Source organism: Peromyscus leucopus, chromosome 5 (assembly GCF_004664715.2).
Source record: "Peromyscus leucopus breed LL Stock chromosome 5, UCI_PerLeu_2.1, whole genome shotgun sequence".
Lineage (NCBI taxonomy): Eukaryota > Metazoa > Chordata > Mammalia > Rodentia > Cricetidae > Peromyscus > Peromyscus leucopus.
In genome coordinates, this window is record NC_051067.1 from 62,153,496 (window position 1) to 62,178,917 (window position 25,422).

The following is a 25,422-nucleotide window of genomic DNA, read 5'->3' on the forward strand; positions in this document are numbered from 1 at the left end:
CTACTACTACTACTACTACTACTACTACTATTATTTGGTAAATGACCATGTTTGTCTGATCACCTTTTAAATATTTATGTTTATACCAAAGATCTGTATTGTTCTTAACGTGGTCAGAGAAAATGACTTTTGTAAACAAATTCCAATACAGACGCACCCTTGGCAGAGGGGTCACTGGCAGTCGATGGCTACTGAAGGAGCAGAGTCGCTCTCCTTTGGGGATATGGCTGCTGACAGGGTGCCGCCCCCACCCCAAGGACGACCCTACACACCTGTAAAGAGGTAATTAATGACAACAACTTTTAAAAAAACATGAAGTTGGAAAGGAGGTAAGAGTCAGGGCACTTGAGGGAAGTGGAAGGAGGTGATAGTCAAAATACATTGCATAAATGTCTAAAACTTTCAATTATCTTTTTCACTAGCAGCCGGTAAGACTCTAACTGACACTATGCCATCACCAAGTGTAATGCTTACATCTTCACAATAAGAAAACACTCAGTGTTAACTGTGTCATGCCCTCTGCCACTAGAACTCGACGTAGGATGCCAGGGCATTTCTTACCAGGCTCTGGGAGATCTAATTTTGCCCGCTTTAGTTCTGACATTGAAACCTGAAGTTGCTCTATTACAAAATCATCCTCGAAGAAAAAGTCCTTGGCGAGAGTCTCCTGAAGAAATTCTACAAGTTCTTCCATAGACAACTTCATTAGATGTTCTAGGAAAGGATGAGAGAGATGCAAATGCCAGTCAACACTTCTATTTGAGTGTAGTGAGTTCTAAAAAGGGTACTAAAAGGATTATACACAGCTTACACTTGGCATTGTGAACATCATTAAAACTCAGTAGGACAGTATTTTGACATTAGAAATGGCAGGCTGATCTTATGAGGAGGGAAGACCAAACATTTTCTCATCAGTTTAAGAGTAACCACGTCTGGGCATTAGTACAAGCCTATGTACTAATGTAACAAGAGCTCCTGTGAGTCAATAAATGTTTATTTATCTCATTTATTGGCTGGAACTCTAACTCAGACTGACGAGTCTTCTTTAACACAATGTTAGACAAAATCCCTCAAAAAAAGAATATTAATCTTATTTGTATGAGTTCTACTGAGGAAATCAGCTTTCTTAGGAAAGCAGAAAGAGACACCCACTAAGATGTCACTGCCCGTACCTTAGATGTGTTCTGTCCCTGTCCGTCGTCGTCGTCGTCGTCCCCTCCCCCTGCATGCCTGGGTGTCAGCCCACTACACCTTACACTGTCTGAGCTCACTTTCCTGGCCCTATTCAAAAGCATGCAAATGCTCTCTCTCAACTATTATTAGCAGGGATATTAACTGAGCAGCATTGTTTCTGATTTTGTTCCATTTAACACCACTGTGTGATGACTCTCCAGTAATACTAGTTTTAAAGCAATCAGGAAGAAACAAAGAGAAGGAAAAGACTCTGGCTAGTGTCAGCTGTTAAGGCACCCAGAGATTTTTTTTTTTCTGTTTTGTTATCTATTTTTTTTTAAAACTAGCAAGTGACATACTGTAAAACGTTCTAGCACACCACACAGTGTTTTAATCAAGGTTGGCCACTGTAATGGGTTTGTAAGGACTATATCAATGTGACTATTTGATCTACCACCAAGCATACTTACTTTTGTGAGGAAATCATTTAAAATCTACTCTCTTAGTAACTTTCAGCATGTTAGACCTAACTACTAACTATGCTCACTAATCCACATAGTACAGCTCCAAAATTTATCCTGCCATCTAGTGAAACTCTGTAGCCCAAGGGCATATCTCTTGGTGTCCCCTGTTCCTCAACATTTATTCTTCTATGTATACATAGAAGTGTATGGTGGTACAGGAAACTCAATGAAGATGTAAGAGCTTTGCTTCCTAAACAAGAGAAAGAAAGAGCAGCAGGCAGGATTTTTTTATAGCTTATACCATCTAACGACATAGTGGCAAGTCAAGTAATTGCTATGCTCAGAGTTTATTTGTAAAGGATAAAGAGTCATATTAAGTAAAATAATTTAAGAGGGAGCTGAGAGCTATAAAGAAATATAAACATTACACTTCCATTTTTTCACTGTTGAGGGACAATTAAACTACTGTTTAATTAAGATATCCTTTTTAAGTATATTTTGATCTATTTATAACCTGTAACAAGAGTAGTGACGTAAAGAAAGGAGAAGGAGAGGAGAAGGAAGAGAAAGGGCTTTCACCCAGCAATGACACAACCCGATTCTGGGAAGGAAATGTGTTGCCAACGCTTCGTTTTGGTGTTAGCCTGTGTGTGTGTGTTGGGCCATAACCACAGCATTTCTGACAGCTTCCCTGGAAAAGCACAGATACCAAGGTCTCATCACAGGTGAAGCATGGTTAATGTGGCACTGATGTGTTGTTCACTGTGTCCAAGTCAGTGATCAAGAAATCTCAGTGAAAGCATTGAGTATAGCCAGGAACAGCAGGGACACAACCCATAAACTTGACCCCATGTTCTCAACTGGTTTATGACTTAGAATGCCAAACAAACCATTCAAGAATGATGTACAAGACCGGGGTACACACAATGTGCATGTACACAACAAAGTTCTAGGCTGCCATGACCCACATCTCTACAGAGCTACAAGAGGAGGCTTAAGGTTGAAATGAAAGTGATAGAAAAACTCTCATTTCCTGACCTTTAAGGCCCAACACATAATATCCACACAGCCCCTGAAATACTGAAACTGAAGACTAAAAGGCCTCAACTTTTTGTTTTGAAAGCCTTGCCACATTTATGCAGCGATAGACACTTAATGCACTTGTCCCAGAGGCCATGAGAGTCAAGTCCCGTCCATGACTTGAAACTGGATTACTTTCTCTTAGAGAAAGAAACAGTAATAGACATATTTCTTTTTCCGGCCCACTCACTTAGGAGGCCTAGTTTCTTTGCTCTCTCTGCCTTATTACAAACCTGAGACACAGACCCACTAGAGAACAGGGTCCCCGTGGAAACCAGTACGAGAAGAGTATGTATTATTAGTGACACGGAGACCTGCATGCTACTGTTTAAGTGTGAAAATGAAACTGACAGAGGAGGAAGGACCCAAGAGCTTCGGATGTAACATGTCTAGTCCTGAGAGTCAGGAATTCTCTGATGATCGTCAAGAAAAATGTAAAAACAAGCAGGAGTTTTCAAAACCACTAAAAAAAAAAATAGCATAAGGTAGGGGAGCCCAGGCTGGCAGGAGTTAAAATAAGCCGTGATTTTTGTCAATCTGCAGTCAAACATGTCCTTACTTCGGTGTAATTTCAAGATCGTGTAAGACATAGCTGTAAGAATTCGCTCTCCTTCAAAGATATAGATGTCCCATATCCTGAGGTTCAGCGTAAAGGGAGTCTGGAACAAAGGATAAAGCAGAAGGATGGACCGTTAGTGCTTCCCCTTACCTTGGCCCTGGACTTGCACAATTGAGCTTTCTAAAAAGTACTTACTCGATCAAGAAAACACTGAAAAAACCATTTCATTGTATAAAAACTTGTGTAGATTTCTTGAGAATCCTAAAAAACAAAGATCTCATAATTTCTGAGTTGCAGCAAACAAAATAGCAACAGAAAGGTGATTGTCAAAGGTGAGCACATAACCAACTCATTACAAATCTTTTCATACTGTTTTTCTATTCCTGTTTTTAATTCCCAAATTTAACTAATAAGAATTATCACAAGAATTATGTCACCATACTGGGACTGTAACACAATCATCACTATATTTTGCAGTGAACTGCTTCATTACACCATTATATTTTATAGTAAAGCAAGCATGTGATTCACAAAGAAGCAATTCTTATGCTTCTTATAATACTATCTGTACAATTTAAAACCTAAAAAAAAAAAAAAATGGAGAAATCACACATTTGTAAAATTTTTATTAGTAGTACTTATCAGTTTCATAGGAGTAATCTGAACCTATGAATTAGGACTGCGGTAGTCTATTAATACTAAATTTTACAAATCTAATGTTGTTCAAACAATTGAGGATTCTGACTACACAGTAAGCTAACTGGGAACAAGGAACCCAGGCTGAATTTAATTAATCACCACATCTTCACTCTCGGTGTAGGTGGGTATAAGTCAGCGACACATCTACCTACCAAGTGTTGCTTAAGTTTGGATAGAAATTTATTCAGAATTTTTTCATGATGTTCTTGAAATCTCAAGAGTTTAGGAAAACCTTGGACAAAAAAGCCTAGAACACAAACATAAAAACAGAATTTCAGAGACAATACTAATAAACCCCCAACTTAAAAATGTAACATAATGTAGTCGTCAAAACAAAATGACCATCCCTAGTGACCAGGGTGTTTTTTTTCCCCCATCATGGAAATAATTTCATGTGAACTTAGGTTAGTAAAACTTTTAGCTAGTACTTGTGTGCTAACTACCACCTTTACTTTGTAGAATCGATAAAGAGGAAAATTTTAACAGCAAAAGACAAAGGAAACTGAATCCATTTGTCAAACAGCTTCTTTTTCTGGTGCTGGCTATAACTTTACATGCTGTTCAGTCTTAACAACCAGCCCGCTCGACTGTTAATGCCTTTCACATCTTACTACACTCTCCAAGTATACATTAACAATTTCACTACTGTGTTTCTAAATTTTTTTAAAATTACTTTTAAATTCTTTTCATAAGCTAACATTTCAAAAGCTTTTCATAGCTTAACATTAGCTAAAACATGAAGACACTTTAAGTTACACCAAAACCTATATGTAATTATTTTCATTGTAATCTGTAGGATTTCTAGGAAGTAACTAATTGTAAATGATAAATTAGTACTAATTTGCATATTTAAGATCACTGAATTTACAACTATTTTTATATATTTTCAGATAGTTATACAATCAATTTCGAGAACATTTACTCAATGGACTTTATTTCTGCAATTAGTATTTCTGAACCTAGTTTCTAAGCACATCTGGGACATTTTAATAGACATCTTTTGGTTTCCGAAGAACCCAGAGCAAGGTATGTTATACACACTCTTCTTGGATATTCATTATTAACAATAGCTTATAAACATTAAGCTGTCTTTCAGATTTAATGAAACCTATTTTCTTTAATTTAGTCTCACATATTTGTTTGATCTGAGAGTCCATTAATTCCTCCACATAACATATAATTTAAAAAACAATGGTTTTCTAAACATATAAGCAAATATAATGAAAGATCCTAATACACTGAATTAGTAAATTTTCTAACACAAACCCTTAACCAAATGCATATACAGCTTGGTAAATATAACTTGATACTGGTTATTAAAACTACACAAAATTCACACTTGTGATTTAATGGAAGTAAAGCCAAAGCAAAAAGCAATGGGGATCCTGTGTGCTTCAAGAACCCAGGACACAGCAACGAAAAACTGCACTTACAGTTTGTGTTCAGTTTTGATGATTGTGCAAAAAGTAGTAGTAGTAGTTTTTTGTTTTGTTTTGTTTTTTTGTTTTTTTTTCTTTTACAGTAAAATGATTTTATTTAAAAATCTTTATCTTTCCATTGGAGCCACTTTCATGGTCAATTAGACAGAAATGGGAGTTAGAAAAATTTCAAGAAAAATCTGTGTTTTTTAAAAAGCCAGTGTACATCAGTAAGAACCAGCTTAAACATGCTATGATTATCTAACATTTCTTCACATTTCAGTGACATCCTGGGCTCAGTATTCTAAAATTGGTCTCTGCCCAGTTCTAGGTTGATCCCATACACTTACAAGTGATAAACTTTCACCCAGAAAATACAAAGAGCAGAGGTAACCTTCAGGCACAAAACTGCACAGGTCTAGAGACAAATTATCCCTCAAGTACAAAGTTGCCCATAAAAATGCCCTAAACTATACTGTAAGAACAATTGATAGGGCAGTGACAGCTGGAGCTAAGTCAGCACAAGAGGTTTAAAAGAAAATGCCATTTTCTAAAATCAGATAAAAACATCACCACACAATTAACCTATCACCGAAGCAGAAAACACTCCACTATATTCCAGGATGGCTTGGGAACACCAGGGAGCCCAGATAAAGACCAATGATAATGATGAGCTCTTTTTGTCAAGATGTCTTTTTAAATGATACAGCTTACTAGATGATAACTTGATACAACAGTATGTCTCACTTCTGCAGTCCATTTAAGACACTCAAAGTACCCAGAATCAGTTATCATGCAGCTATTTGTTAACATAACTACCGAAAAACATGGGGGCAAGACTGAAGCACACGCTCACACCCTTCTTTAAACGAGCCTGTCAGATTGACTGTATCATAGAATTATGGAGGATCCTAATTTTGAAACAATTAAATGAGCATTCTCTGTGCTAGGTTCAGTTACTGTATAAGCGTAAAGTCTCACAAAGTGACCTAGGTTCTTAGGTTCGTTCTTAGAGTAACTAGTACTGCCTTTGTGTAACCGGTGCTGGGCACTGACTTCAGGGTCAGGTGCTCTATCACTGAGTGATGACCTCAGCTATGCTTGTCTTCAATCTACTATTACCATCTAGGATGGCAGTGGAAACAGAAGAGCACATAATCCTGCATTATGGGAACAAATATCACTTTCACTTCTAAGACAAGCTGCCAACTCTGAAATAAAGTTCAATGCATTTTCTTGGCAAATGTAAGGAAAAGGCCATTAAACTCAATCTGTTAATGTGAAAACAAAAAAGTTTTGTGTTTTGTGAAATACTAAATAATTAAGGTCAAAACATGTTATTGGCCTTTTCCTTAAAATGGAACGATATATAAGGCAGGAAGAAGCAAAAACCACACCTGAAAAATAAAACTACTTAATTACTATGTACTCTTTTTTGAAATACCTAAGTGTTGTTTCCTGATTAATATTCTGTAACAACGTTATACGTCAGAGCACTCAATGAAAGACAACATTTCATTAGAACAGCAAGTGTTTTGGCCCAAAGGTTACCTTTTACTTTTCCTAATATAGATTTTCCTAAATTCTTCCAAACCTAAATTACTTTCTTTTGACTGAGGGTAAAAAAGAAAAGAATTTGAAAATGCCCATAATACAGTTTGGGGAAAAGACAAAGAAAACTCAATGTGAATAGAAATAGTTAATAAAGAAAAATCAAAAAGAAATGAGTAATTTAAAAAAAAACAACAAGAAATTAGTAATAACTAAATGAACTAAGTAAGGTCTGGGATTAACATCTGCTGTACTTAATTTGCCAAGAGCCGTTGATTTTGCGTCAGGTTGCTTCCCCCCTTGCTTGTTTATCCTTACATATATATGAGCTTTCTTACCATGCATAGCATGTCTGGGGCCGGAGAAGAGTTTGACCAGGGCCCAGAAGGCGTCTTCCTCGTTCATGTACATGAGGAGTAGGGCTGTTATTTGGCTCATCCCCTGACAGTACCCGACTTCCTAAGGAGCAATGAAAACAGAGACTGGGGGCTTTACAATCAAATTCCATGAACACATACATGAGAAAGGTTAATCTATAAAATACCAGAAAATGCCTACATACATTACTAAGCAATTCTAGAGATAACTGTTGCAAAATCTACAGCATCAGGGCACATACTATACAAGAACACAACTGAGTAAACAGGTGTGGGGAAAGCCTCAAGCTCCATTTTAAAAGCCTATTTTGTATGTGATAATGAAATATAGTTTCTAAAGAATGCTAATCCTCATTTTATTGAGTATATGGTTCTCAAATGCAGAAATCTCAGGTTCATGTCTTGTCTCTTCTGTTTCCGAAGCTAGAAGGTTTAGTTTGGTCTACTCCTCACAGAGCTCCCATGGGGATAAAGTAGGCTATTGCAACAGCAATTCCAAGAGTAATGCCCAGGCATCAGGCCACAGCTCTCTCTCCTACCCTGCCATGCCTGGTCTAACATGCTTAAAGGAGAAAATCAAGGACCATGAAAATGAAACAAAACAAGAACAGTCTGGAGGGAGAGAAAAAGAAAGGCTCACAGGCACCTTGTGGTCCTCTTTAGGTTTTCCTACTTCCAAATCATGGGTCAACATGGGAGCTCTCAAAACACCAGAGCTAACATGGACTATGGAGACCATCTGACATGAAGAATGGCCTACAAGTGCCATGTTAGGTAGAGAGTGCCAACAAGAACCTTTAGTTCCTCAGAACGCCATTCAAAGAACTAGGCAGGCATGCCCCAACTTACCGTATTATAGATAGAATATGCAGCAAGAACATGGAATAAGGATTGTTGCCTAGAGAATTGAAAATTTATATTACATATAATTTACTTAGTTTTTTAAAAAGAATTTCATTTTTAAAACTATAAAATTAAAAAAAACAGGTTGATTAAAAACAAAGAGAATCCAGATAAAATTACTATTTTGGTTTTTAAAAAAGCACCCCAAGCTCAAATTGAACCAGAATTCTCAACAGTTTAAATTTGAGACTACACCATCATACATTCAGACAGAAAGCCTTAATCTGGGAAGTATCAAGGCTTCACTGAGTTCTTATGTTCACTTCCTTCTCTCATTCACCTATCTCACTCTGAAGCTACTGGTGCAACAACATGTCGATGGCCTCTTGAAGACTCTTACAGCAGCAGCTAAGTGCAGGAAGTGGCAGCGTGGGAAGACACCCCCTAGGAGGCTGAACTGTCCCAGCCTAAGACTAGCTGATCCATCAGCGTGGAGGCAGGAGAGCTGCGCTCACTACACTCCTAACGACTCACTGCTACAGTTGCCGCCACTTTGATCTTTGCTGACTCAGAGATCTAGCTTCTAACAGAACTGCCTGGTGGTACACATCTGTAATCCCAGCACCCAGGGGCTAAGGCAGGAGGATCACAAGTTCTAAGCCATCCTGGGCTATATAGTGAGAACCTATCTCAAAAAACCAAAGCAGAACAGAACAAAAAAGAGGAATGATCTCGTAGGGAGACAAAACAATTCCATCAAGCTGGAAGTGAGACCGCCACTTAACTGCTCTGGGTTTCTTATGTCACTTTTGGGCTCACCAGGCAAGAGAGACGACTGAATTGTTCAGGGTAACCTTGACCCTAATTACTATGAGAGAAGTTGATGCTAAAGGACACAAAGGAATCACATCCAGAATAAAGGGGACGATTTGAGGAATTTCTTACTATGTATTAAGTACATACAAAGAGTGTATGTGTAAAGAAAGCTATGGAAAACTATAGCAACATGATTTAGGGAGACTGCTAAGGGTCCAGACTTTTCAAGATTGAAGTCCTAAGCCCTGAGACACAGCTGAGGTACTTGCTGAGGGATAGGCAATGGAAAAAATGTATTGATAAATACTGTGACAAATGGCTAGTCATAAGGATAACTGTAGTAATTACTAGCACTTTTCCCTTATATTTTGGTGTGAATGTCTACATATTAGTATTTTCTGTCTCTTAGCATCTTATATTAGAAGTATTAATAGGTAACTCTATACTACAGTATTTAAACATGACTACCAGCAATCTTGGAACTGGAATCCACTTGTGGCCAAACGATTAGTATGTTTTCAGCTGTTAGTAAAACATTTGCATCATGCTAGACAGATGTATGATTTTGTTATGGCCTCACACAGAAATCAGAATGGTTTAAAGAGATGTGTGTGAGAACCAAGTTGACAAGGACAAGCTGTGATGGTCAACTGTAACAGTCAACAGCTATGCTACAATCCCTTATTACTCAAGTACAGACTTGGGTGCTGCTGTCAAGTGCTTTACAGATGTTGAATTTGATTGGGGAAATTATCCAAGGCAATCCAAACAGACTGAACCATGTGCTTCTAGCCTGCCCTTTCTGGTCAAGCCAGTCTTAACACAGATCTCCTACAGTTTCTGTTTTGCTGGCTGGATTCTAGATGATACAGAGGTCGGCACAACAGCACCGTTTCATCCACACACTTGACCCAGTGACCCACAACTGCCACACTCCATTCATTAACTTCTCATTTAACTCACTTTCTTTCTTTCAGGTTCCATTTACTCATGAGGTCACAGTTAGAGATAAACTTATTACTATCAGTTTTCAAACACATACAAGCTCTCATGTCTATCAATGGCCTCAAACTTGCAATCCTCCTGCCTCAGCCTCCCTAGTGTCCACAAAATATTTTTAAGAATTTTAAAATCATAAAATAATCCCTTACCAATATTACAGCATGTACTATGTCAATGTTTTAAAATGTTAAATGAAGTTAGACCCCAGTTTCAGTCAACATGGACTCAATGAACTGCAAAAGCCTTTAGGATCTAAATAAAGATTATAGTTCAAACAAGACATTCTAAAAGTACAGTTTACCTTAAAGGATCCAATAAAGATCACTTACACATTCTATTCACATTTTATAATATAAAACTTTACTTACTTAACACCATATCTGTCTCTAAACATAATATGGTTCCTAAATGTGCGGTTCACGTCAAGGTCTATTTGTCTGATGTCAGGTGAACAACCCCGTGCTCTATGTTTTAATTTCTGAAGAAGAAAAAGAAGAGAAGAAAACATATTTTTATGAAAATCACTTGCTGGAAGTCTATGATAACTAGCAAAATGATCCTCATTAAAAAAAACTTTGCATGTATGTATGTATGTATGTATGTATGTATGTATGTATGTATGTATGTATTGGCAGAGGGTAGAGCTGGGAAAACCATTCCCAGGGTTTAAAGAAAGATGGAGGCAATATAAAAAGACACACAAAGAAAACTTTCCTTCCTTCTATACCCCATCTACTCTGCTCACGGCCTTTCCCCCCTTCCTTCCTCTTCCATGGTATCAACAGTGAGATTTAGGCCAGGGAACGTCTGAGGTTTGTAGGACTAAGACGGCTGAGTGGTGCACTCTACAAGGAATTCTTTTCCTCTCTGGCTCAGCATTTTCTTCCCTTGGAATGAGTGACTGCTTCTAAATTTGCTTCGCTCTCTACATCCTTGTAGGAAACTCAACACCAAGTCTGGAGCACTTTGTAGAATTCACAAGATATCCTAACAAACACTGATCAGTTTCTTTTCTTTCCATCTTTTTTTGGGGGGGGGGGCAGGGGTCGTCTTACTATGTAGCCTTAGCTGGCCTGGAACTCACTACAGAGACAAGGCTGGCCTTGAACTCACAGAGATCTATCTGTTTGCCACTGCCTCCTGAGTGCTGGGTATAAAGACATGCACTACAGAGCTAGGCCTAGTGGCCAACTTCTTAAACTTTCTGCCAAAGCAGCCAGCCATGCCTCTGCTTGGGTGGCTTGTCCTCAGGGCTACTGCCTCTGGTCCAAGGGCTTCCTTCACCATCTATTGACGCTTCCTTAGCTTTGCTCTGAGGCTGCGTCCCTGATTACTGGGTCTTGGTTTGTGGACTGCATTCTCCAATAGCTACTGTGAATGGGCACCATAGACACAAAGGTTTGGAAACCTTGACTATCTGGTGACTTACTCTTTCAGATGACTCTGGAAGCTGCTTAAGAGTTATAAATCATAATTCTTGCTCAAAAGGCACTGCTCTATCATTTTCTGGCCTGTGCTGCCACTGGAATTCTTACTTTTTACGCAAGATCTTTTCTTCTCTGAAAGTTGATGGGAGTACTCTTCATGTTTGAAAGTTGGTGGGAGTACTCTCCATGTTTGAAAACTGGTGGGAGTACTCTCCATGTTTGGAAGTTGATGGGAGTACTCTCTGTGTCTGGAAGTTGATGGAAGTACTCTCCATGTTTGGAAGTTGATGGGAGTACTCTCCGTGTTTGAAAATTGATGGGAGTACTCTCCATGTTTGGAAGTTGATGGGAGTACTCTCCATGTTTGAAAATTGGTGGGAATACTCTGTGTTTGGAAGTTGATGGGAGTACTCTCCATGTTTGAAAATTGGTGGGAATACTCTGTGTTTGGAAGTTGATGGGAGTACTCTCCATGTTTGGAAGTTGATGGGAGTACCCTCCATGTTTGAAAGTTGGTGGGAGTACTCTCCATGTTTGGAAGTTGATGGGAGTACCCTCCATGTTTCAAAATTGGTGGGAGTACTCTCCATGTTTGGAAGTTGATGAAAGTACTCTCTATGTTTGAAAGTTGGTGGGAGTACTCTGTGTTTGGAAGTTGATGGGAGTACTCTCCATGTTTGGAAGTTGATGGGAGTACTCTGTTTGAAAGTTGGTGGGAGTATTCTCCATGTTTGGAAGTTGATGGGAGTACTCTCTGTGTTTGGAAGTTGGTGGGAGCACTCTCCATGTTTGAAAGTTGGTGGGAGCACTCTGTTTAGAAGTTGCCCATTTATTTACTTGTTCTAGATCTATTTTCATTCACAGACTTGGGCACTTTTAATCTTACAAACTCATACGTCTCTCATCTCTGAAAAACTGTCTTTAATGATTCCGGATTCCTCTATCAATTTCTTCTTCCTCCCCTGCCATGATTCCATTTTCTTTCTGGAGCTTGGTTATTATAGTGTGGGATCTCCTAAGCAATCAGCTCATTTTCTTTTTTCTCTATTAGTGCTCATATCTATGCCTTTAAATTTTATTTTCTGAAAAATTTCTTCAATTGTTATTTTCAATTAAGTTTTTCATTTCTATTTTTTATATTCTTAAGGTCTTTGTTGCTACAGAATGCTCCTTTTTATAGCTTCCTATGCTTGTTTTATGGACGCAATATTGATTTCATTTTTCTGAAGATATTAACAACAATCTTTTAGGCTTTCTTCTTATTCTATGGTGTATTTTTCTACTTGTTTTTATTTGTTTCCAATTTAAGTCCCTTTCCTCAAATGACTACTAATGTTTCGTTATCTGTTTTCACTTGAAAGTAAGGCATTAAACAAAGCTGTGTGCCCAGGCGGGGCTTCAGGACAGTGCAGTGACATCACTGTACAGTGGGATGTAGCCATGCAGCTGCAGTGCAGTCACGAGAACCCCAGGTCTTTGGTTGATGTTGGTGTACAGCTGGGCCACGTGCTGCTTCACCTTCTCCCTGTAAGAGACCTACAGCCCCGGGCCTGTGCTGGAGGAGACTTGGGGACTCACTCTGACTGCTTCTCTTAGTAAGAGACCTACAGCCCCAGGCCTGTGCTGGAGGAAACTTGCAGTCTAGACTGTGGCAGATGCTACTTCTTCTACTTTCTTATTCCTTATAGGTTTGCCTTTTTAAAACTTTGCTGTCGATTTGGTGGCATTTCTGGGGAAAGGGAACTAACTTGTGACTGTTTTGATTACCAGTGTTTAACCAGAAAGATGATTAACATTTTCAACAATTTGTACTTACCTATGTTTAAGTATAATCATCCATAGACACACATTCATATGGATTCATTTATCATATACTGGTAATACAGACTGAGACTAAAATCAACTCTAATAAATACATATAAAACATAACTTTAACACCTAAGTTAAGAAGGAACAAGTGCAGTAAAGGCCATGTGGTTATATCTAGAATATACATGGACCTGACATGTAACGTGTGTGTGTGTGTGTGTGTGTGTGTGTGTGTGTGTGTGTGTAATGTATGTATTTTTATTATGTTTTGAGGTGCGACCTTCTGCAGCTTTTTAAAATAACAGTAGGCTAGGGAGTGACCCAGTAGATAACATTTTTCTAGTCTATGAAAGGCCCTAAGTTTCATCCTCAGCACTACAAAATACCCAAAAGAAAACATGAAGAATAACCACAGTATGTTCCAGAGTTTTGAAGCAGTACATACAGTAACCTGTATATAATTGGTTTTTAAATATCTTTTATTGTTAAGGAAATGGTCAAATACAGAGGCTTCACTTATTCCAAAGGTCTCCTGGTAAATGCTGAGATGTTAAAACATAGGAAAAAATGTTTAGACATGACCAAAAAAAAGTATTAAATTAAAATTTAGCTGGAGAAAAAAAGACCCAAACATACCTATAATACTGGCTTTTCTCAAAGACATGTGAGTCAGAGCAAAGACTATGACAGAAGCAAAGGCCAGGGGAGTAGGGGAATGTACAGGGCAGAAACGGTACTCATGTTTTCAAGGGCTTACAAGCCAATGCAAAAGATGCTGCAGTGAAACAAACCCAGTGCCCACTAGCCCCCCACAGGAGATGAGCAGACTCTCCAGCTACCGAAGACCTATGATCGATCTTCACAAGTATCACAGGGATACACGGAGGAATGAACCTGTAAGCCAAGATAGTGGCAGAGGGGAAGGCAGTGAGCTGAGAAAGGTCAGCAGCGTCTCTGTGGGGTTCCTCCTAGAAGCCTGAGCCAGGCTTATGCTGTGGAGATTTTATGACCATGGTAGATGGACTTTCTGCCATTTTAAGGTATGCTGCTAAATTCTAGACAGACACAAATGTGATATAATTAAATTAAAAGGGGAAACACTGGCTCACAGCCAGAGCTAACTGGATTTTAAAACCTGTTTCTTCTTTGCTCACCCTGGGTGAGAAGTTACCGAACCTTACTAAGCTTAGGTTCCTGGCCTGTTAAATGAAATGATAATGATACAGAGAACAGTAGTAAAGCCTGCCTGATGCTATAATGGTAAAAATTAAGTAAGATAATCCCTGTAGAGCACTCAGATAATGTCCATAAAGTATCCTAACAAGATCAATGCTCCTCAAGGTGAAGTAGGAAAGATGTTTCTAAAATACAATAATACAATACTTCAAACTAAAACCAACCAGATCCCAGGAAGAGAGAGGGAATCAAAGGTATTCCAAAGTACCTTGAAAACTCAACCCTTTTTCTCCCTGCCCCTCTCACGCCTTCTAGTCCACTGAGACTTCGTGATTTCAACTCAGTCAAGGTTTTTTTGTTCTGCTGTCTAAATGTCATGCACTACCCATAATGTATCTCTGTCCAGTTTTATGTCCTTACAGAAAGCAACAGTTGTGGACACTACACTTGCTTATCTCTGTGGCTGTGCAACATCAAGCAGAGCTCTGCTCCAAGAAGGGACACAGTAGTCCTCAGGCAAAGCTAAAGGCCTGACTGTGTGTGTGTAGTGGTATTTGCTCTGCCCATGACCTTGGGCTACAGGACCCGAAGGAGGCGGTGCTTCTTGCCACTGTACGTGACAAGAAGCACCCTACAGTCCAAGGTCATATCACTACAACTGTGCAAAACATGCCAGGCTCCCTCAGAGAACGCCTCGTTCATAGAGATGTGCAGACAGGAACATAAGCCACTTTTTGTAGAGGAACAAGGAAAGAGTGGTCAGGAAAAGAAAGCATGATTAAATAATGTCATGAGGGGATTAAATGATAATTGTAATGTTTGAAGGTATCAAACTAAATAATGAACCTGGGAGCTCTAATGCTCATTTGTTTTGTTGTTATTGGGTTACCAACCCACTCTCTTACATTAACTAGTTGGGATGACTTCATATAGGAAAAATATATATATAATATATTAGGTTGAAGAGTCCCCCAAAGTTCATGTCTGACCAGAAGCAGTGCACATGGCCTTGTCTGAAAACAGACTTTGAAGACAAGCTCTGATGAGACCATGTACATTACAATGAAACTGAAATCCAATGGCCGGCCCACCTTCTCAGGGAAGACACAGACACACGGGACCCAGAGAAGCTGCTACAGAGCTACAAGCCAAGGAACACCAACAAAGGCTGGCAGAAGGCCAGGAGAGTCTTCCCTGCACTTTGAAAGGCAGCCAGGTCCTGCAGTAACACTAACTTCTGAACTCTATCCTCCAGAATTGTGACAGACTAGATTGCTGTGGCTTTTAGTCACCCACATTATACCTCTTGGCTCTAGCAGGGCTGGAAGTGAATACAGTGCACAGATAAAACTACTGTGTACTCTGGTTATTTTCTATGTTCATTCATTACCCAGATATTTACTGAGCATGGACTGTATGCTGGATACCCTGTTCTAAGTACCAGAGTTAAGCTGTATGTACGTTCTCTCAGGCATACATCACTTTGAACATGGGTGGGCTCTAAAACCTCGAGGCTAATAATAAATATCTTATGAGTAGTCTAATACCCTGAAATACAAATGCACCCACTGCCTATGTGAAGTCCTGTATTCTCATAAAACTATTAACTCTTTAACTACTGCTTATTATCTTTCATTTGGCAAGCTTTCATCTGAGTCTGTACATGGGAAAGAAAGACATCAAAAGACACTAAAGTGCCTTTTACAACTGGCTGTGTTTAAATTGATTTTTCCTTTTCTTCCCCATTTGTTCTGTTGTAATTCATTCTATTTAAATACATTTTTCATGGAACAAACTTTAAAATCTATGGATCTAAGAATCTTGTAAAGTTGTAAAGATGTAAAGTTCTTATTCTTTCCAAAAGTTAATATAAACTTAGGTTTAGAAAGAGTATGGCTACATAAAAAGGAGGTATATTTAATCATTATGCAATTTAAGGGAAAAATTCATCACTCAGTCAGGTTTAACTTTTTAATTCATAAATTATAACATGAAGACACCAAATCATCTTGGGAACAGGGTTCCCCTCACTCAGCATTACTGAACAATCACAGTGCAGGCAGGTGTTGGACAAATGCGATTCTGCTTTTACCTTCCCGTACACTCTAAACATGGTGTCAAGCTCCTTCTAGCAGAGCAATCACGTGTAAGCCAGTTTTCCTTACAAATGCACCTCAGCACTAACTGATCCCCGTCGGTGTCTAACGGTCCTGGTCGGGACAGACAACACTTGACCTAAAATCTGAGGCGACTGCACTAACAGGACCAAAGCAGTAAGTGTCGAAATCTCCACACAACTTCAGGGACAGGGGAGAGCGTGTCACCTTGAAAACAAAGAGAAATGCTTCTGCATTTTAGAGTCATAGATAGTTTAGCTACTCACACTATAAAGGTCTCTTGTTTCTTCCTTCATCTTAGGGATCTCAAGAAGAAGAGCCCAGACTTCACCTCGGAGCTGGAGCGGAATTCCTTTGTAAATTCGTCTATGAAACTGATTAAAAGAGAAAGAAACTGGAGAAGGTTACAAAATGACGAAAGCTTAAGACAGTCCCTTCCATTGATCTACTGAAAAGTTGTCATGTTTGGGTTTTATTTTTCAGATATTCATGACTATTAATTTATAAATTTTAATTAGTCAATACAATTAGGTTCTGTCACTTCTTTTTTTTTTTTTTTTTTTTTTTTTTTTTTTTTTTTTTTTTTTAGGTCCTAAAAGGGAAACATAATCACAGAAGGAAAAAAGAAAGAACTACCAAAAGAAAATTGGGAGGAAAAATGTCAAGAACACTTGGTGAATTGGTACACCTGACTATTACAGAAGTGTCCCTTAGAGTTATGTGAACAGAGCCCATGCTCTTTGGTACCTGTGAACATCTTATTTATGCATTTCCTTATTAGACACCACCCCTCCCCCACACTGCTAGAAGGTGATCCAAACAGCAGAAAGCAGCCTTGCACCGAAGCATCCTCAGGAGTGAGAAAGCTTTGTCTAACCTCTTTCCTAATACCATCTCCCTGTAGAATACATGGAACTACATCTCAGAGCTCAACTGTGCATCCCGTCCTTTGTTCCTTTTCTTAAATGGCACTCAACCTATCTGATCATGCAAAACAGTTGGCAAATCTCCATCAAAGAAAGACAAAGACCCCTTCTTACTCCTTCCCCAACTGTGTAGGGAATCAAGCCCAGAGCCTTGCACATGGTAGGCAAGTGCTCTCAACTACTAAGCTACATCCCCAGCCCACAATTTGCTTTTCAAAAAAAAAAAAAAAAATTAGGCATCTAAGTAATCATTATCATCTTAGGTTCTTGAAATAGGCATTGCAATTACCCTAAGGATCTTAAGACTCAACAGACCTCCCTACCTTATAATTATGTATTTCAGGACCATTCAAAATAATATACAAATCTATTGAGGTCATTAATTTAAAAATTAATGTCTAGGGGCTGGAGAGATGGCTCAGAGGTTAAGAGCACCGACTGCTCTTCCAGAGGTCCTGAGTTCAATTCCCAGCAACCACATGGTGGCTCACAACCATCTGTAATGAGATCTGGCACCCTCTTCTGTATACATAATAAATAAATAAATCTTAAAAAAATGGTTTTTAAAAAAAAAAAAATAAATAAAAAATAAAAATTAATGTCTAAACAAAGAAATGATTGCTAAATTATGGCAGGAGCCATTAAGGAGGGTTTGGGATTTTACTTATTTCTTTAGACTTTACAACACTTGCATATACATAATGATGTATCTAGGAGATGAAACCCAAGTCTAAGCATTAAATTCTTTTGTTTTATCCACAACTTAAACACATAAGCTGGAAGGTTTTTGTTGTTGTTGTTGGTGGTGTGTGTGTGTGTGTGTGTGTGTGTGTGTGTATGTACATTTTTGTTTCAGGGGGCTGCAAGGGTACACGTATGCAGACACACAAGTTATGCATGTGCATAACAGGCCACAGCAGTATTCTAATTCTTCAGGTACTGTTTATTAATTCTTCAGGAACTGTTTACCTTCATCTCTTGGAACAGGGCCTCTACAGGTTTGGGACTTGCCAAGTAAGCTAGGCTGGTAGACCAGCAAGCCCCAGGGACCCACCTACCTGTACTCCCCCAAACTGTGATGGTAAGCATGTGACACCACACTTAGCACCTTAAGGTAATTTTATTCAGTATCTTTAGTGTTGTGACTGTGATCTGTCACATACGATCAGAGTGAAACTGTCTACTTGTAACATCGTGTGAGCACAACAAAGTTTTAGATTCTAGGACATTTCCGATTTCAAAATCTCATATCAAGAATGCACAATCTATATTTTAACTTTATATCTAAGTGGGAACAAATCAAGCTGTCATGGTTAAATTAAGAGAAAAAGTAACAAAACTCCAGGAAGAAATAAAAATTTCAATGGCTACCAGGCTATCCCAGAGCTAAATGTTAAAATGAGTGAAAAAGAAATACTGACATGTTGTCACTATCCCCATCCACAGAACCAACTAACTAACTTACTAAATCTTACTAAGCATTTACTATACACAGGAAACTATTTTAAACTTGTTGCCATATATTTATACCATTTAATTATACCAACAACCCAACTGTACATACATGGAAAGTAAATCATAAAGAAGATAAATAAGTTGCCCAATGACAAGCCTAAAAAGTTACCAATTATTGAAAAAGGGAGGTCCGGGTGGGAAAGTGCTTGCAGCATAAAGCACGAGGCCCTGAGTTCAGATTCTCAGTCCCTGTGTAAAAGCCCAGCGCAGCAACATGTGCTCATAACCCCAGTGCTGGAGAGGCAGACAGGAGAGTCCCTAGGGGTTGCTGGCTAAGACTAGCTGAATTGCTGAGCTCCAGGCCAGTGGTAGGGAGCCTGTAACAAGAATAAGGTGGGGCTGGGGCTGGGGCTCAGTGGGAGGGTGCCTGCCTAGCATGCATAAGGCCCTAGGTTAAACTCCTAGTATGATCAAAACAAATGACAACAACAGAAAAAGGAAAACCCTTGACTGGAGGCTGCTTTGACCGGGAAGGTGGCTCTGAGGAAAGAGCACTTGATGTGCAAACCTGAGGACCAAAGTTCCAATCTCTGTCAAACGCCCTGTAAAGATGCCTGGGCACGGTTGTGCAGACTCATAAGGCATGCACTGTGGTAAGGGTATGGCAACAGGAAGCTCACTGTTAGCCAGCCTAGCTGAAATGGCAGATTCCGGGTTCAGTGAGAGCTCCTGCTTAAGAGGATAAGACAGAGAGTGACAGAGCAGAACCAGAGTCCTGATCTGACCTCCCAGCACACACGTGCACAAAGGTAGAGGAGGCTGAGGAAGATACTGGCGTCAACCTTTGCCCTTTCCCACAAGCATACCCACACACATGTGCAAGCATACATAAATAAATACGGATTGTATATTTCTTAAGAACAAAAGTCATCCTTCTGTAATTACAGCAAACTGTTTTGTCAGCTAGAGTTATTAAAATATATGGAAAAGTGACAGAAATATTTTAAAATTCAAGAATAGATAACATTAAAACAATAATATAAATGAATTGTTTGTTTGTTTGTTTGTTTTTCGAGACAGGGTTTCTCTGTGTAGTTTTGGTACCTGTCCTGGATCTTGTTCTAGACCAGACTGGCCTGGACCTCACAGAGATCCACCTGTCTCTGCCTCCTGAGTGCTGGGATTAAAGGTATGCGCCACCACTGCCCAGCAATATAAATGAAGTTAAAAGGAATACAAACACAGTATCTCTGGCATCCAACAAAATACGCATACTAAACATAACAGAAAAATAATAAAGATGTTCTAAAATAAGTATTTTTAATTACTTACAGATTTTCACATACACGTGGCCCTTCAGACTCATGGTTCTCTATCTCTAGACTTAGTCACAGTCAAAATTATTCAGGAAAAAACTGTTTTACAAATGCCTCGAACTTCTTTCTTGTCAATGCTGTCTAGCAAACATTCACACCACATATACACTTGGCCTGGAGACGACAGAAGCTGGGCACTGGTTACTTACAAACCTTTTGATGAAAGACTAGTGCATCTGTGGACTCTGGAACCACAAGGGTCCTAGAACAACCCCCTCAGATGCTGAGGGGTGACTATGCTTGACCACTTATATAACTGACTTGCTATGGCTACACATTTTTCCTTTCATCTTGTCAATTATCACACAAGTTTTAGAAATTTTGCAAAACATTAGGCATTACATCAAAGTAGTTTCTTGACCAGCCCGGAGCACAGTTTCCATCTGCTGATCTCTCAACGAGCACAGCATTACTACCTATTTTCTGTGACTACCCTGCGATGCCGTGATGTAAGCATACATCTCAAACCTACAAGGAAGCAAACAAGCCAAGTTCCCTGTCACAGGAGGTAGGCCATTCGTGCGGAAACACAAGCAACATGACCCTCACAGAAGCTTTCGTGAAGGCTCAACTCTAAAACCCCAAACATTCTCCTCTAGAGCCACATTTGTATTTCAAGACATTTAGAATCTCTCTGCATTATTACTATGTAAGCAGGGACTCTGACGAGAAAACATTCCTCCCTCGCTTTGGAAGAAACAAAAATAAAATGTTACCTTTTTACATCAGTGTAATTTAAAACAAGGTATGAATTGAAAGGTGGTAATTCTTTTAGAAGGTACATTCTGTTTCACACCAAATTGGACCATATATATCATCAAATGATTCTAGCACTATCGTTATGGGAAAGTGCTTTAAAATTATACATCAAAGAAATAGTTCTGCTAAAATCCCTCTTAATGGGAACTGCATTAGCTGGAGTTGCTGTCAGAGTAATAGCCTAGCAGAAGTACTCATCTTTACCGAGACTTCCTTCCTTCAACAGACACATGTATACTAGAGAAGAACAGAGCCGTCTAATCCACAGACACTGTAGTAGACGGCATGTGAAATTAAGCGTAGGTGTGATGCTTCCACATTTACCGTCATCACTGCTTGAGCAATCTCTCCACGGAGGAGAAGGAGCTGTCAGCCGCAAGCCGGTCTGAGGTGGGGTGCTATCAAACAAGAGCACAGAAGCTGCACCTCATCCCCCACGCTGAAACGATTCCTTTCAAAAATATCTCGAGTTCTAAACCCAGTGTTGAAACAAAGACTCAACAACACAAAATGAACTCACTTTGGTGTAAAATAAAACAGTAAGAACTTAACTTTAAAATAAGGATATTTGGGATGCTCACAGAGAAAAAACAATGACATTAGGTCTGTGAGACACCCCATAACCAAGAGATCCCCACAGTGAATACGTTTCCTATACTGGCAGGCCACAGGCCACATTAGCGACTGAAGAGTCCTGTGATACAGAAACCTCACTTGACTTCACTAGCTCTTCCCCGACACTATTAAACAGCCTCTCCCGGGCTAACAGGCAGCACCTCCTACGCTGTACTAAGGCAGCGGACTTAATCCTCACAGCAGCTCTAAAGTAGACACTGCTGTTGCCCCATGTCAAGGTAACCTTGCTGTGACAGAAAGTCATATAGTCAGTAAGTGACAGGCTGGAGTTTAAAGCGAGACTGTTCCACCTAGCTTTCTCTTAACCTCTAGGCTGCTTCTACATCAGACCTATTAAAACCCAAGGAATTCTTGTCATGTTGACGTACAATAATTTGTATTTATATAAGTGTGATTTCATGGAAAAGTATAAAGAAATACAGGCCAGGGTGGTGGCTCAGCAGGTAAAGGTGCCGCAGCCAAGCCTGAAGACCTAAGTTCAAAATTCAGAGCCCACATATGGTAGAAGAAAACGGACTCTTGCAAGCTGTCCTCTGACCTCCAAATGTGCATTGTAACACACATGCACCCACAATCATACACACGCTAAATAAATGTAATCTAAAAACTTTAAAGAGTAGGGAAATGGGGGGGGGGACCCTCTAAGTTAGTTTAGCTGTGCTTTGCTATAGGATGTCCCCCTTTTAAAAGCTTTGCACAGGTGGCTAGCTAGCACTTACTGGTGGTGTCTACAGGCCAGGCCGGTGCTGGCTTCCCTGTGTTAGCCCACCAGACCCGCATCCCTTTAAAATGAGTACAATTACACCGTGGAGGAACTAAAGGTGAGACACCAGGGGTTTGCAAGCATGAGACCAAAACCATTTTCAAAATATGAGCGCAACATCTTTTTCCATTTTCACTGGTGGGAGAAAGTGATGGCAACAAAGCTCTCCCACTGGGCACAAACCAAGGCAAGGACAGTACAGTCTGGACTACTGCAATTACTGTGCTTTTGACTCAGTTTTTGAGAAGCTCAGTTTCACGTAGGAATGTTCCTGATATAGCAAAGAAAGCACTAATTGAATTAACTCTTAAACTCTTGGGCACAGGTTGCAGTAATATGCTGACTAATGAAACTAGAAGTCCTTCTGGAGCTTGTACCACTCAAATATGATGGTGACCTCAGAAAAAGTACTTCTGAAGATGTTTGAATGACAATTTACACCAACTGTTTGATTTCCCAAAATGCCATTCTAATTGAAAGAACTAACAAACAGGCATTTTCTCACTGAGCTCTGACTTGAAGGAAAACTGTTGGCACTGTGTTGCAACTGATAACATTTGGCCTTTCAAGCAGAAATTAAACTTTGAAAGCATGCTACAGCACTCACATGGCCACCTGAGGACAACTTTATTCATACGGGTTCTGGGGATCACACTCTGGTAACAGGCTTGCAGCGCACCTTTAACTGCTGAGCCATCTCAGCAGCCGAGGACTTCAAGTGATCTTAAAGGACATGAGTTTTAGTTTTTGTTGGTTCCCTCTAGAACCCCTCTACTTGGTTCAAAACTTAGCATGGACTCAAGGCGGAACAGCATGGGGTTTTCTGCAAGCTTTTGGAAAGGAGACTGTTCTGCTTCCAGGAAAGCATCCAGAGGTCAGCTCCTTCTCCTTCTGAGCAATGTGACATGGATGTGAAACCTGGAACTGAGGCAATGATTCTGACCCCAAGGGAAGCCAGAGTGAAGGCAAAAAAAAAAAAAAAACAAAAAAAAAAACCCTGAGGCACAGGAGACCTAACAGGGCAGTTCAACCCAATTATACCCGACCTCTGGACCATTCAGTACAGTTCTGACTACGGAACCACTCTGACCGGGGAATTTGACTATTTCCAATGTGAAGACTTTTAAGATAAAACATTCTGCTTCATTAAACTAAAATTCAAAAGGAATATGAATGTAAACATTGGAATAATTGAAGGAAGACTCTTACTGTGAAAATCCGCAATGAATTTAAATAGTTTCACATGGAAATAACATTATTTTAAATACCTTCTCAGTATTCTTGTATTTTTCCCATCCTTTCAGCATTTTCAGCCATTTGGTAGTTCTTTCAATTTCCAGTTGCTTTTGCTAAAATAAAATTCAAATGTAGTGTTATTGTTTGTTTGACGCTTCTTTACTTATAAATCACAACATAACAAAACCAAGGAAAATGCTTTTTGAAGTCACACTATTCCAGAGAGCAAATGCTCTACCTAACTTGTTTCTGAATGGGATAATAAGAGACTAGCATTGACAGCAGTCAAAGGCTGAAGTTAGGAATCATACACAACACTTGAAGTGAGTGAGAAGACTGTAAAAGGGCTTGTTTGTCATTTCTAAGGCTTTAAAGACAATCACAGAAAATCCTACATATACTACAAGTTTTTTAAAAGGAAAATTCGAAGTATTTTGCAAAGCAACAAACAACAACTACAAACTTCAATTCTCTCTCATCTACTTTATTCTAGTACATTAATGTTTTTGATGACTAAGACCACTTTAAGAATTCAATTTCGTAAGCCGGGCGGTGGTGGCACACGCCTTTAATCCCAGCACTCGGGAGGCAGAGGCAGGCGGATCTCTGTGAGTTCGAGGCCAGCCTGGGCTACCAAGTGAGCTCCAGGAAAGGCGCAAAACTACGCAGAGAAACCCTGTCTCGAAAAAACAAAAAAAAAAAAAAAAAAAAAAAAAAAAAAAAAAAAAAAAAAAAAGAATTCAATTTCGTTACCATGTGATTAATATATAACTAGCTCGATGCTAGAGCCTGGGCTACAGAATGAGTTCCAGGACAGGCTCCGAAACTACACAGAGAAACCCTGTCTTGAAAAACTAAAAAAAAAAAAAAAAAAAGAATTTTGTGGAGACCCACAGAGGCTTCCTGGTGAGATCTGAACTTGCTTTACCCAGCAGGCTGCATAGGGAAATGATTGCACCACGGGTGTGGTTACCAGGTGTTTGGAAGGGTCTGCACTTGGCTGTGTGGTGTGCTTTGATCTAGCAAGGGGGAGGTCTTTTGCCCCACCCCTTGGCATTGTTATAAAAAGCCCTTCTGAAGAGACAGAAGGGGGTCTGTGGATTTTGATCCAGGTCCTTCTGAAGCCATCCTGTGTTTCTGTATGTCTTCTCTCTGATGTCTTTCTATCTAAGTTTCTTATTCCTCTCACCTCCTCATAGGAACCCTTTAAAAGGTGGGAAGGAGCTGGTCTCCCACAGTACTTAGGCCTGGGAGCATAATAAATGTGTGATAAAAAGCAATGAAAAGAGAAAACTATGCAAGAAAGGCAAGAGCTCTGCAGATTCATCTTACACTCCAAGGATGTACGCTCCCTTTAGCCTCATGAGGCAGGTCTGCCGCTGAGGAAGCTTAAGATACAAAGAGCTTAAGGGACACGTCCAGCTAGGGCTGAGGCACTCAGAGCGGGGAGGTGGGCTCCCTGTGCTCTGCAGTCGCCCGCCTCTCTTCTGTCTTCAGCTGCCATCCTGTCTTCTTTCTAACACAGGCTATCATGCTTCCTGAATGAAAATTATGGCTCCTTCTGGCTGGCTTCAGTCCAGCCTCCAACAGGCAGGCAGGATGCTGGCAGATGGTACACACCCACCACCAATAATTTTAGATCTGAAAGCATAAATCCCCAAGGAAAATCCTGAATTTAAGAAAAGATCCTCACCAGTGAGAATGTTTTTTTTTTATAGAATTTACCTTTAGGTATATTCATAAAACTCTGTAATTACTTT

At 39.6% G+C, this 25,422-nt stretch overlaps 1 protein-coding gene across 6 annotated transcripts in view; it reads right to left on the reverse strand.

Moving 5' to 3' along the window:
• Positions 1-25,422, reverse strand: part of Usp6nl (USP6 N-terminal like) — a 147,190-nt gene that overhangs the window by 20,111 nt on the left and 101,657 nt on the right. For 5 of the 6 annotated variants that reach the window (XM_028891612.2, XM_028891606.2, XM_028891601.2 and 2 more), the window contains 9 exons: positions 23,695-23,775; positions 16,778-16,885; positions 10,351-10,460; positions 8,171-8,219; positions 7,283-7,403; positions 4,128-4,222; positions 3,472-3,537; positions 3,277-3,376; positions 562-714 (listed from right to left, as the gene is read on the reverse strand). In XM_028891612.2, coding sequence (XP_028747445.1) covers positions 562-714; positions 3,277-3,376; positions 3,472-3,537; positions 4,128-4,222; positions 7,283-7,403; positions 8,171-8,219; positions 10,351-10,460; positions 16,778-16,885; positions 23,695-23,775 — 883 coding nt within the window. The remainder of the gene's footprint in view (positions 1-561; positions 715-3,276; positions 3,377-3,471; positions 3,538-4,127; positions 4,223-7,282; positions 7,404-8,170; positions 8,220-10,350; positions 10,461-16,777; positions 16,886-23,694; positions 23,776-25,422) is intronic. The other variant, XM_037205973.1, reaches the window with a different exon arrangement.